Source organism: Panthera uncia, chromosome B4 (genome assembly GCF_023721935.1).
Source record: "Panthera uncia isolate 11264 chromosome B4, Puncia_PCG_1.0, whole genome shotgun sequence".
NCBI lineage: Eukaryota > Metazoa > Chordata > Mammalia > Carnivora > Felidae > Panthera > Panthera uncia.
The window spans coordinates 96,513,987-96,527,218 of NC_064809.1; the positions used below are offsets into that span (position 1 = coordinate 96,513,987).

General features: G+C 37.2%; 1 protein-coding gene across 3 annotated transcripts in view; it reads right to left on the bottom strand.

Moving 5' to 3' along the window:
- Window positions 1-13,232, bottom strand: part of CAPS2 (calcyphosine 2) — a 57,185-nt gene that overhangs the window by 14,173 nt on the left and 29,780 nt on the right. For all 3 annotated transcript variants that reach the window (XM_049627444.1, XM_049627443.1, XM_049627442.1), the window contains exons 12-15: window positions 9,444-9,562; window positions 7,938-8,011; window positions 2,910-3,064; window positions 379-498 (exon numbers count right to left, since the gene is read on the bottom strand). In XM_049627444.1, the coding sequence (XP_049483401.1) occupies window positions 379-498; window positions 2,910-3,064; window positions 7,938-8,011; window positions 9,444-9,562 (468 nt within the window). The remainder of the gene's footprint in view (window positions 1-378; window positions 499-2,909; window positions 3,065-7,937; window positions 8,012-9,443; window positions 9,563-13,232) is intronic.

Sequence of the window (13,232 nt, forward strand, 5' to 3'; positions counted from 1 at the left end):
TCTAAATAAGTAAATACATAAATACATACATACATACATACATACATACATAAACAAATTTGTTCAATAGTAATTCAATGACGTTTTAAAATAATGAGCCCTGCGGCACCTGGGTGGCTCAGTCGAATGAGAGTCTGACTCAGGTCATGATCTCATGACTCATGAGTTCGAGCCCCACATCGGGACTCTGTGCTGACAGCTCAGAGCTTGGAGCCTGCTTCAGATTCTGTCTCCCTTGCTCTCTGCCCCTCCCCCACTTGCTCTCTCTCTCTCTCTCTCTCTCTCTCTCTCTCAAATATAAATAAACATTAATTTTTTTTAAATGAGACCAACACCTTATTAAAAGTAACTATTTAAAAGATTACTTAACAAAGTTACCTTTCGAACAAATGATTTCCTGTACTCATTCATTTCACCAATAATGGCACGTTTGAATTCTCCGTAATCAACCTTGCCACTGTCATTGCCATTCAGAATTTGCCATGCAGGTTTAAAATCCTAAAAATATTCACACAGATACCGTTGTTTCACCTTGAAATTGTATATGACCACAACAAAACTCATCTCAATAGTATTTTGTTACTACTTTAGCCCCAGACAAGGTAACAGGCTTCATTTAAAACTTTGAAAAAGTTATATATAAACCCAAACAAAAGCACTAAGAAAGCTTACAAAGGCACTAAGAAAGCTATTTAAAGGGACTCTATGGTAAACAGTTCTGTAAGTTAAGGACCATTTAGGAGTGGCAATGTCACAAATTTATATTTTCAGTTCAATTCCTTTCTATACAAAAATGTTTACCATTTACTTGAATTTGAACACTGGATATGTTTAATGTAGTCACTTCAGGTTCTGCAATGCTTCAAAAGCATCAGGACCGCTCACAGTATTTCTAGTCTTCATGTTTCAAAGTACAGAAGATTCGAATGGCTCCAATATTATTCCATAACTCACACTGAAAGGTGTTATTTTGAGTCAAACCTTATGTCAGTTGGTTCATTTTACCATTGCCACTTATTCCTTTGCAAATGCACAACTTAGTAGAATATTCTATTCACAGAATTCCTAACAACAAAGAAATTACAGCATGAGGTTTTCTTAAACTAAGGTAAATATACTTTAAATGTTTCAGTCAAGTTGTTAGCTTTAAGTGAGAATGTAAATAGGGTATCTAGCAAGGTGATTGACAAATAGGTACTCAAAAAAAATTCTCTTCCACTTCCTCCTAATTTTTTCAACTAAAATTCTAATAAGAAAACTCCATCTTAAGATGCTCTGCCCCCCACCACTTTTCAACTACTCCTAATTTGTCTGTCATAATGCCCAGTACACGACTGACTTTAAGTATCTGTAAAATGTACTGTTAAGTTTAAAAATAAGCCTGACGGAGCACCTGATGGGTGGCTCAGTCTGTTAAGCATCTGACTCATGGTTCAGCGCAGGTCATGACCTCACGGTTTCGTGGGTTGAGGTCCCACATCTGGCTCTGTGCTGGCAGCGAGGAGCCTGCTTGAGATTCTCTGTCACCCTCTCTCTCTCTACCCCTCTCCCAATCACTCTCTCTGTCTCTCAAAATAAATAAATAAACTTAAAAAATAATAAAAATAAAGCATGTTCCCATGAAATTTTCTCATCTGAGGTTTAAAGCAACTCTGACTAGAGGTAGTATCTGTGGATTGTCCAGGCAAAGCCTGTCAATTAAAAAAGCTAAAAGACCAATTCAAAATCACACAGTTGAAGTAGTAAGGCCAGAACTTGAATCTATACCTCATAAATTCAATTTCCAGTGTTCCCTCCACAAAATATACTACGCCTTGTGACAAGACCGTTTGAAGCAAGAGAGCAACGCAAGAGAATCCCTTATCCAAAACCCTTGAGGTAGACGTGTTTCAAATTCGCTGTTAGAATAAAATCAAACTTAGTATGGCATGAAAAGCTTTAATGTAATAGAACCATGCTAGGCTTATTTCTCTCCATTCTTCTCTTTTCCTTCCATTCATATATCTACCCATGTAAAGTAATGCGTCGCCTGTTTACTCAGCACTTGCGTATGCAGGGTTCTACTTGAGGTGTTACAGCAGGAAACCAGAAGCACCTTGGTGTCTTCCCAGATGGAACTTATACCCTACTTGCCAGAAAAGCCAGAGAATACTTGTAAAGTAATATGAAGAAAATAAAATAGGAAATGGTATAGAGAGGACTGGAGATCGGATGGGGCACTCCTTTAGGCAGGGCTATCAGCGTAGCGCTCCCAGTAGAGAAAGCCTGAATGATGGAAAATCCAGCCATGCAAAGGTCTAGTGGGAGATTGCCCCCAGCATAGAGAACAGGATGTGTAATGGCTCTGGTCAGGGTAGGAGGTGTGAGGGTGACCTTCTGCCATTCCTAGAACAGGCTATACTCCCTTTCCCCTTCATGCCTTTATATGTGCTTCTCCTTTTGTGGTCTCGCTGTCTGATCCACACTCCTCCTCCCCTCTTGTCTGTTTAGTTCTTCCTCATCCTTCAAAAGACAGCTCAGCTATACCCTCCTGCAGGAGTCCTATGATCTTCCCTCCCCTTCCCCATAAGCTGGCTTGGAAAATATCCCATGTGTTCTGAAAGCATTCTCCACTTAACACATAAAGTGTTTTGTAATCTATTTATATTTCTTTTCCTTTGATTATGAAGACCTTAAGAGTACAGAGTATGTGTTCTCGGAGCTGAGAACAATGCCTTCTTATTAGGCTCTTGTTAAATGTAGGAGGGAGGAATGAATATTGAAATTTTAAAAAATCAACAGGACTTGTCGCTTGATGGCTAACACTGATTACGAGGCACAAAGAAAGAGACACATGAGCTACTAAAAATCTCACTAGAAAAATGAATAATACCACTTAAGAATACCATGTTACTCATTGCAGCACGTACGTTTTCGGACACTTCTAAGTGAAATGCTTTTAGAGCTTGCTTAAAATCTGCCTTAGCTAAAAGTCCAGTTCCTTCCTTGTCCAGTTGTTGGAGGTATTTCCCCAATCCACTCAAAATACGAACACCTCTTTTGTGTAGCTGTTCCTTTAGCGCATCTGTTCAGGAAGAAGAGAGATGGAAACCAACTGGTCCAATGTACAAATGTATCAAATTACAATTGTCTCTCTTGTAGGAGAATTAAAGCTGATGTAAGTGATACAAGGGATGTGCTTATGCAACTAGATGGTGTGTGTGACTGGCAAGAGTTTGGAAAATAGAATGCTTTTAGTAGAGTGTTATATACAAAATCACATGTAAATATACTAGAACTATAGCACCACTGTGTGGTGGAGTGCTGTATTTTAAATATACAAAAATAATGGGTCACTTTATCAGGATGAAAATAATCCAAGTGTTACAAATAAAATCTTAGTTTCTACTTTCCAGACTTCCTCTTCATCTAATGATCCCACATCTTTAATCTCTTTCCTCTTTCCCATAATGATAAAATTGATGCCAGGCCAGTTGCTCCAAAACCACGTGTTCAACATTTCTAAAATAGTTTGAAATCATCAAAGGATAATTTACATATTAAATAGCATCAAGGCTTTGGAATGTTATCTTATACTTACACATTTAAAGTAGCCCTTTCTTCTAGGAATGTTTACGTTATATTCTCAAGCTCTTAAAATTCTCTTTGTGGGTCAGTGATTACATTTAACACAGTTTGTGCCATCATTACTTAAGAAAACATAGTTAACGTTACTAGAGCAGTTATTGAACACAATAAAGAACACACGTCACTGGATTCAGCAGTGACAAATATTGTACTGACCATGACGGAACAGAGAAAATAATTTACTAACAATAACATGAAGAATATTGGACAGTTCAAGCACCAATCCCAGACCACCTTTTTTAAATGTTTATTTATTTATTTTGGGAGAGAGTGCGAGCAAGCAGGGGAGGGGCAGAGAGAAAAGGAAAGAGAGAATCCCAAGCAGTCTCCGTACTGTCAGCACAGAGCCTGGAGCAGGGCTCAAACCCACAGCGCTGGGATGATGACCTGAGCCAAAATCAAGAGTCGGACACCCAACCGGGCTCAACCGAGTCACCCAGGCACACCAAATATAAGAATTATAGAAAGTACTAGGGGAGAGGAGCAGGGATGGCGGAACAGCATGGAAGCTTTTTGTGTGTCTCGTGTCCATGAAATACAGCCAGACCAACACTAAACCATCCTACACACACAGAAAACTGACTAGAGGATTAACACAACAATCTGCACAACCTAAACCACAGAATTCAGCAGGTACACAGCACAGAGAGCTGAACTTGGGGAGCAAGAAGTCGTGAAAGGTAGAGAACCACTTTTGCGGGCAGAGAGAGGATAGAGACTGGGGCGGGGGAAGAATATGGGAAAAGCACCCCTCCCCAAAGCAGCTGGAGAGAAAGTGGAAAGTTGGAAACAGACGCAGGGACTAAACTAAAAAGGGAGAAAGGAGAAAGGAGAGGGTTTAAATTCCATTAAGACTGTAAACAAGGGGAGCACAAAGGCTGCAACTCCACAGCTCGATACCTGGCAGTGCTCTGGTGGGAAGGGCGAATCCCCAGGAGCAGAGTGGGGTCCAGGAGGATCTCAGGCCACATGGGGAAAAGCGGTTCCACTGCTGCCAGGACATTTGGTAGAGACTGTTGAAGCCACCTGGTCCCAGCAGACCCCAGGGAACAGCCACATTCGCTGTTGCTAGAACAAGGTCATTAAGGGTGAAGCCTGGTGCCAGACGTGTGTTGTGATTTTCCATAATCCCTGAAAAGCTGCTGCAACACTATCTCGCAAACTTTTTCTGGGGTGGGCTGGCACCTAGCCTCAGTCTCGGGGCACCGGCAGCAGCAGGGTCTGGCAGGCGTTCCTGGTGCAGCCGGCATTTGGCCATTGCTCAATGAGACCCTCCCACGGAGGGGTGGAACACGTCAAAGTTGCAGTCCTTTGGAAGTAAGGGGCTGGGGAAAACAGCCACATCTGAGACAAAACTTGGGAGAGAGGTACTGCCTGGGGCCTGGTCACAGAGAGTGAAAAAGCAGGGAGTGGATGAAAGCTGAAGACTGAGGACGAGTGAGCAATTGCTGATCCCTGAGAACAAACTGGGTAGCTGGGTAGTATACCATTTTCACTGGTTCCATGCATGCACATGCGCATACACACCTACGAGCTCTGCAACAATCCACCCCAGTAGGCTAGCAGTGCCATCTAGTGGAGAGTAGAGCTGTTACACTGAGTCCAGCCCAACTGGGCCAACTTCACTCTTCAAGAAAACAAGTCTCACCACCAGCTTAATTTATGGAGTATAAAGAGCTACATAGACTGACTTCTAGGGGAAAACGAAGCAATTTCAGTCCTACTTCAATCTGTTAGCAGGCTCATCTATTCAATTTTCTTTTTCTTTTTTCTTTTTCTCTTTTACACTTCTTTTTCTTGAATACAGAAAGAGAAAAAAATGATTATTTTCAATTTTTATTAAAAATATCTTTCTTTAATTTTTATTACTATATTTTTTACTTTTGTGTAAATTTTTCCAAATTCTACTTTACTTCCATCATTTTATTTTAGTCTACTTCAGTGTATTCACCTTTTCAAATTTTCTGACAATTTACTTTTTTTCTTTCTTTTTCCTTTTTCTCTTTTTTGTTTCTTTTCTTTTTCTTGAATGCAGAAAGAGAAAACCTTCATTTTTACTTTCAATTTCTTTTAAAAATATTTTTATTTAATTTTTATTACTATTTTTTTTGCTTTTATGTAAATTTTTTCAAATTCTATATTACTTCCATCATTTTATTTTAGTCTACTATAGTGTATTCACTTTTTCAAATTTTCAAATGACTTTTTTCTTTTTTTATCTTTTTTGTCTTTTTCATTTCTTTTTCTTAAATACGGAAAATGAAAAAATTCATTCATTTTTAATTTTTATTAAAAATATTTTTCTTTAATTTTTTCTACTATATTCTTCACTTTTGTGTATATTTTTTCAAATTCTATTTTACCCCCATCATCTCATTTTAGTATACTTCAGTGTATTCATTTTTTCAAATTCTCAAACGATTTCCTTTTTTTTTTCCTCCCCTTTTTTTTCTCTAACCTGTCAAAACCTCTTTCAACACCCAGACCAAAACACACCTAGGATCTAGCATCATCTATTCTACTTGTGTGTCTGTGGTTTTAATTTTTTAATTTTAATACTTTTTCATTTTAATTTTTTTATTTCAATTTTTCTACCTCATTAATTCCTTTTCTCCCTTTAAAATGACAAAATGAAGGAATTCACCCCAAAAGAAAGAGCATGAAGAAACGACAGCCAGGGATTTAACCAACACAGATACCAGCAAGATGTCTGAACCAGAAGTTAAAATCACAATAATAAGAATACTAGCTGGAGTGGAAAATAGAATCCCTTTCTGCAGAGATAAAAGAAGTAAAAAATAGCCAGAAGGAAATTAAAAATGCGATAACTGAGCTGCAATCATGGATGGATGCAGCGGCGGCAAGGATGGATGAGGCAGAACAGAGAATCAGCGATATAGAGGACAAACTTATAGAGAATAGCAAAGCAGAAAAAAAGAGGGAGATTAAGGCAAAAGAGCACGATTTAAGAATTAGAGAAATCAGTGACTCATTAAAAGGAACAACATCAGAATCATAGGGGTCCCAGAAGAGGAAGAGAGAGAAATAGGGGTAGAAGGGTTATGTGAGCAAATCACAACGGAAAACTTTCCTAACCTGGGGAAAGACACAGACATCAAAATCCAGGAAGCACAGAGGACCCTCATTAGATTCAACAAAAACCGACCATCAACAAGGCTTATCATAGTCAAATTCACAAAATACTCAGGCAAGAAGAGAATCATGAAAGCAGCAAGGGAAAAAAAAGTCCCTAACATATAAGGGAAGGCAAATCAGGTTTGCAACAGACCTATGCACAGAAACTTGGCAGGCCAGAAAGGAGTGGCAGGATATATTCAATGTGCTGAATCAGAAAAATATGCAACCAACAATTCTTTATCCAGCAAGGCTGTCATTCAAAATAGAAGGAGAGATAAAAAGGTTCCCAGACAAACAAAAATTAAAGGAGTTTGTGACCACTAAACCAGCCCTGCAAGAAATTTTAAGGGGGGCTCTCTGAGGGGATAAAAGATGAAAAAATATATATATAAATAAATAAATACCAAAAACAACAAAAGATTAGAAAGGACCAGAGAACACCACCAGAAACTCCAACTCTACAAGCTTCATAATGGCAATAAACTCATATCTTTCAGTACTCACTCTAAATGTCAATGGACTCAATGCTCCAATCAAAAGACAAAGGGTAACAGAATGGATAAGAAAACAAGATCCATCTATATGCTGTTTATAAGAGACCCACTTGAGACCTAAAGGCACCTTCAGATTGAAAACAAGGGGATGAAGAACCATCTATCATGCTAATGGTCAACAAAAGAATTATAGAAAGTACTAGATAGTATGGGTTTTATCCATGAAATGAATAAAATATAAGTGATTTTTGTAATATAATACTTGTCCTATGCATTAGATAATAACCTAAAGAGATTTATAATAGCCTCTTGTAAAAGAAAAAATGCTACACTGGGAATGAGATTCATGTTGGGATTCTCTCTCTCTCTATCTCTGTCCCCCGCCCCCCACCACTGCCCCATTCCCCTGCTCATGTGTGCTCTCTCTCTAAAATAAAAAAATAAAATAAAATAAAATTCTTAAGATCATAATTCATATAATATTATTCAATTAAACAGAATCTTTAAAATAGAAGAAATCTTAAAAATATTTTTAAATAATATATCATAAAATATAAGCAAAATAGGCAAATAAGAAATATAAATCAAGTGCCTTTGTTATAAAACTAAGAAATGTCTGGAAAATATTGCTTGCAAAGAGAATGGTTGAAGACTTGAGACTATGGTAATGATACATACCTTGAATGGCCTTTAAGACAAGCCTATCATTGGCTTCTTGACTGGTTATATCCTCATGTGCCACAGAATCAGTTCTGCAATTGACATGTTCACGATGATAAAAATGTATTCTTTTGCAATTTTGAGTATGGAAACTCTAAGCCCTTTCCTGTTCCAGACTCAAAGAAACTCTCAGAGTTGGAAGAGTGCTTAGAGATTAGTCAAGTCCCACCTCTGCTTGCTGCTTTAATCCCCAGAAGACTGAATATGCTAAATCAAGAGCTAAAATCCTTAAACCTTCCAAGAACTACCTTTAAACATTATATTCATTTTGTAGCTATTTCAATGTTCTTTTAAAATTATTAAAACTATAAAATGTAAAATCAGTTTTAACTTTCAAAGTACAAAATGTAAAAACATTATTTTAAAAAGCAAAAAAAATTGCATGCATTTGAGCAATACAGCACATAACAAAGAAACAGACTTCCTTTAGCCAATTTATGGGATGTGTCCTCTAACACACACACAGTACACCATTAATGTCATTCTGGTATGCATATAGCACGAAGAAACACTCAGCAAGAACAGCGTATATACATGTATATTCTGTGATTTTAAAATATATATTTTATTATATATTCTGATTATACACATTTTACATTTTATTTATATATATTACTTATATATAAATATGAATATATATAAAACATGTTATTTATACACAATACTTTGCATCAAAACATGTTTTTAAATGAATTTTAATTCTTTTAAATCAGAATATATATTATAAAGCATATATAAATAATATATATTGCAATTGACATGTTCATACATATATATTATAAAATATATATAAGTGATATATGTGTGGGGGCCCCTGGGTGGCTTTGTTGGCTGAGTGTCCAACTCTTGATTTCGGTTCAGGTCATGATCCCAGGATCATGGGATTGAGCCCCAAGTTGGGCTCTGTGCTGAGTGTGGGGCCTGCTTAAGATCCTCTCTGTCTCTCTCTCTAAAATAAAATCTGTTTAAGATGTATGTTTTACGTAATAAATATTCTGTGATTTAAAAAACTCAAATTCATTTAAAAGCACTTTTTGATTCATAGCACTTTTTTTTTCATTACGTATACCATCAATCCATGAATACTATAAGCAAGTGCTAAAAAAAAAAAAGCATTACACTAAAAATGTGGGAAACATTATAATATGGTACTGTAGCCTACCTTTTAAAATTGATAACTTTGGTGGCATTTGGTAAAATAAAGGTGATATAACACAGGCAAATTAATAAAATACCTTTAACAGAAAATGGGACATTTTTTATCTTTATTTAACTATTCCCACACATAAAGTGTATTTGAGTACAATATAAGCACATAAAGGAGTCAAATATATCTATGCTTTGTTTTTCGAAAATATAAACCTTAACTAAAGTCAAAATGCTTTAGAACAGAATATCATTTTAAGATCATAAAAAATAGTGTTTTCACTTACTTTCAAAATGACAAGTGCATATTTTACTTACTTGAGAGAATCCAAAGCTATCTGATCAATATTAGTGATTCGAAGTATAAGTAATGTGTTTTCTTTTATGCTTTCTGGAAGTCTGGGATGATCAGAACTCAAAAATGTCAAGTTTGCTCCCTAAAGAAATTAATAGATGAATTATTTATTAATTTTTAATATTTTTAATGTTTATTTATATTTGAGAGAGAGACAGAGAAACAGAACACAAGCCAGGGAAGGGCTGAGAAAGGGAAACACAGAATCCGAAGCAGGCTCCAGGCTCTGAGCTGTCAGCACAGAGCCCGACATGGGGCTGGAACTCACAAGCCATGAGATCATGACTGGAGCCAAAGTCAGACACTCAACTGACACTCACATGCCCCAGCAGATGAATTATTTAAACCTAGGAAGTATATGAGAAGTAAAACACACTAATACTAATTTTAAATATTCAATTCTGATTATATGATACATGGTATACTTTTATACTATAAAAAAGTATATTTAGAGAATATTTGGAAACCACACAGGCTCCAGCTAATAATATTGGAAATTAAGGAAATAATTTCTCAATCTCTCAATTAGAACAATCTTAGATTTAACAATCGATGTGAAAAAAGAACTCCAACTTTCTATAAGAGTCAGAAGAAGAAAGGACAGTTATTTAATTATGGCATCCTTAAGTTTAGAAATACAACTATTGATTCACAGAAAGATGTACTGCAAATTGATGAACTACAATGGATCCATCACCCTCTCTCACCCGGTCTTTTGGAACAAACACCACATAAATTTAAAACTAATTGTAACCTAACTGGAGCAGCAAGGCTTTGGTGAAAAATTCCTATCAAAAATCCCTAATCCAAACTTAGAAAATTATTATTTTAATCTCTGAGCTGCTCAAATAAATATGGTCGAATATGGACAAACATTAAAATAAGGGGCTTAATTATCTCTCTTGAAAATAAGGGGAGAGATTTCTTTCCTTTTTCCTGGAGTATTGACTTTAAAAACTTATAATTATAGTATTTTCTCCATTCTTTAAAATGTATATAAATTCCCTTGAAATGATTATATGAAGCAATGAAAGAGACTATATGATACGTGTAGCACAATAATGCCTATAAGCACACGTATACATACATATGTGTGTGCACATACTTGTACGTGTTCTAAGTCAGAGCATCCAAAGCATGATTGTGAGTTAACGTATGTGGGTGCACTTTTATGCATGCGTGTCTGTGGGCACACGTACATGTTTATATGAGTATTATCTTACCACAGGGCACTAAAATTTCCTTTAGGGAGTGTCTGGGAAAAGACCTTGATGGGGCATACAAAAGTGAAAAGGTAAGTTCCAGGATAACACCTGGAAGGTCCCTGCCCCCACCCCCACAAAAGACAAGACCTGCCCCCACCCTCGCAAAAAAGGAAATTAAGCCTAATATCCCTGCATACAGAAATGGAAGACTATGGGAAGAGCAAGAGGTGGAAGCAGTCAGAAAATGGACAGGAGGACTTCTATCATGAGAAATGTTTAAGGGACATAGTTTTAATAAAAATGTCTATTGTAAGTTGCTTACACTGATGCAAAATAAACCTCCCTCTATTATGCCCTTCAAAATGTCTGCCACACTAAGGATTATATATATATATGTATATATAATATATATACATACATATATATTATATATACATATGTATGTATGTACACATATATGTGTATATATATATACATACACACATATATATGTATGTAATACATACACATATGTATACGTGTATATATATATAAATTTTTTTAATGTTTATTTCTGACAGAGAGATGAGCATGAGCGGGGGAGGGGCAGAAAGAGAGAGAGAGAGAGAGAGAGAGAGAGAGGAGACACAGAATCCGAAGCAGGCTCCGGGCTCTGAACTGTCAGCACAGAGCCCAATGCGGGGCTTGAACTCACAGACCCCGAGATCATGACCTGAGCCGAAGTCAGACGCTCAACCAACTGAGCCACCCAGACGCTCCCTTCGTTCTTTCCCTCCCCTTTTTCTTTCCTACTTTCCTTCCTTCATTCCTCTGTTCCTCTCTCTCCCTCCCTGCTTTCTTTTCTCTTTCTTCCTTCTCCTCTCCACCCCATTTGTTTCTTAGAAATCATAAAAGGCAGCAGAGTTCCACATCTGGTTCAAGTAATACAGAACAGGGATAGTGAGAATAAATCATAAACTACACTAAATCATTAAAGCAGCAGCTCAAAGCAATAGGTAACTTTAATTTGGGGATAGACGTGAAACGTTCTGTCTGCAGGTTGTGAAATGGGATTTGGAGTTGATGTTCTCTAGATCTCAAGAAGCAGGCTAGACTGACATATGTCTAGTGTATTTATTTAATCCAAGTTTAAGATGTAAAGTTTTTCCTCACCCCAACTCCTCATGTAACTAGTCACAACATCTTATTGATTCTGCCTCCTGAAGACTTTAAAATTTTTTTCTAATTAGCTTCAGAGACACAGCCACTTGCCTAATTCAGGTTGCCGTTACCTCCTTCCTAATTAATATTATTCAGTCCAATCTGGTTCTTTCTACTAGTCTTCAATCCATTCCCCATATTGTAACTAGAAAGATCTTTCTAAATCACAAACCAGATAATGTCAGCTCCCCTTGTTCCATCCACCTATCATCTTTCAATGACTCCCCAATACATTTTAGATAACTCTTTAATATAAGTCTACTGTTAATAAGCTCTGACTCCTCTCTTGCCAACTCTTAACTTGAACTAAAGTTCAGCCAGCTAACTACTTCCGGTTCTCCAAAAAAGCCATGTTCTTTCATGCTTTTGTTCTTTGCATGAGCTGTCTCCTCCACCTGGAAGCCTTTCCTCTCCTATCTACTTATCCCAGCCTAGCTAATTCCTTTTCTAGGTCAATGTTGGATGGCGCTTTTTCCAGGAAGCCTCTTTTGACCCAACAAAACTGAATCATTGCCCCTCCTATCCAGCCCTCCTTTTTGACTGTATTTCCCATTAGAGTGTAAGCTCCATGAAAGTAGGAAACTGACTTAACTTATTCACTGTTCTATCTCCAATGTTTATCCTATGAGTATATATGTGTTACCTGGATGGTCACTGTAGATAGTGCTACATTTGAGATAATATAAACATAGTAATTTAAAATTTAAGAGCACTAGGGGCTCCTGGCTGTCTCAGTCCACAGAGCACGTGACTCTTGATCCCAGGGTCATGAGTTCAAGCCCCACGTTGAGCGTAGAGCTTACTTTAAAAACAAAAATAAATACACAACAACATTTAAGAGCACTATACAAATTGTAATATTACTGAAGACCAACCCATTCTAGGGAATCCTTGTTATACACCATAAGTCAGTAGTTGTGTGAGGTGGGGAAATCACAAGGAGGATAAGCTAACTATCAGATATATGACAGCTCCAGAGGCCAAGTATCCCTCTATACGGAGAAAAACATGCATCTTCAGGAGATAAGCCTGCAATTATGAGAAGCATTACTCCTGGTACTACTGAAGTAGCCACATACCTAGTGGCACAGCCTTGAAGGCCTTAAAAGTACCAAGAGACAAGCTCTCCCAAACTTATATCTCAGATTTGTGGGGAATGGTAGAGTGTTATGGGGAATAAATGCTATGCTTACATTCAGGCCACCGGGATCTGGACCTGAGAGGCAGAACCTCCTGGGGAAAGAGCAACCGTTAGCCACTCACACAAATGCCCCTGCCCTGTAAAGAGTAGAGGTAATAAATTGAAAACTAGAAACCCTGTTCCTCCACCCCCACAGGATCCTACAA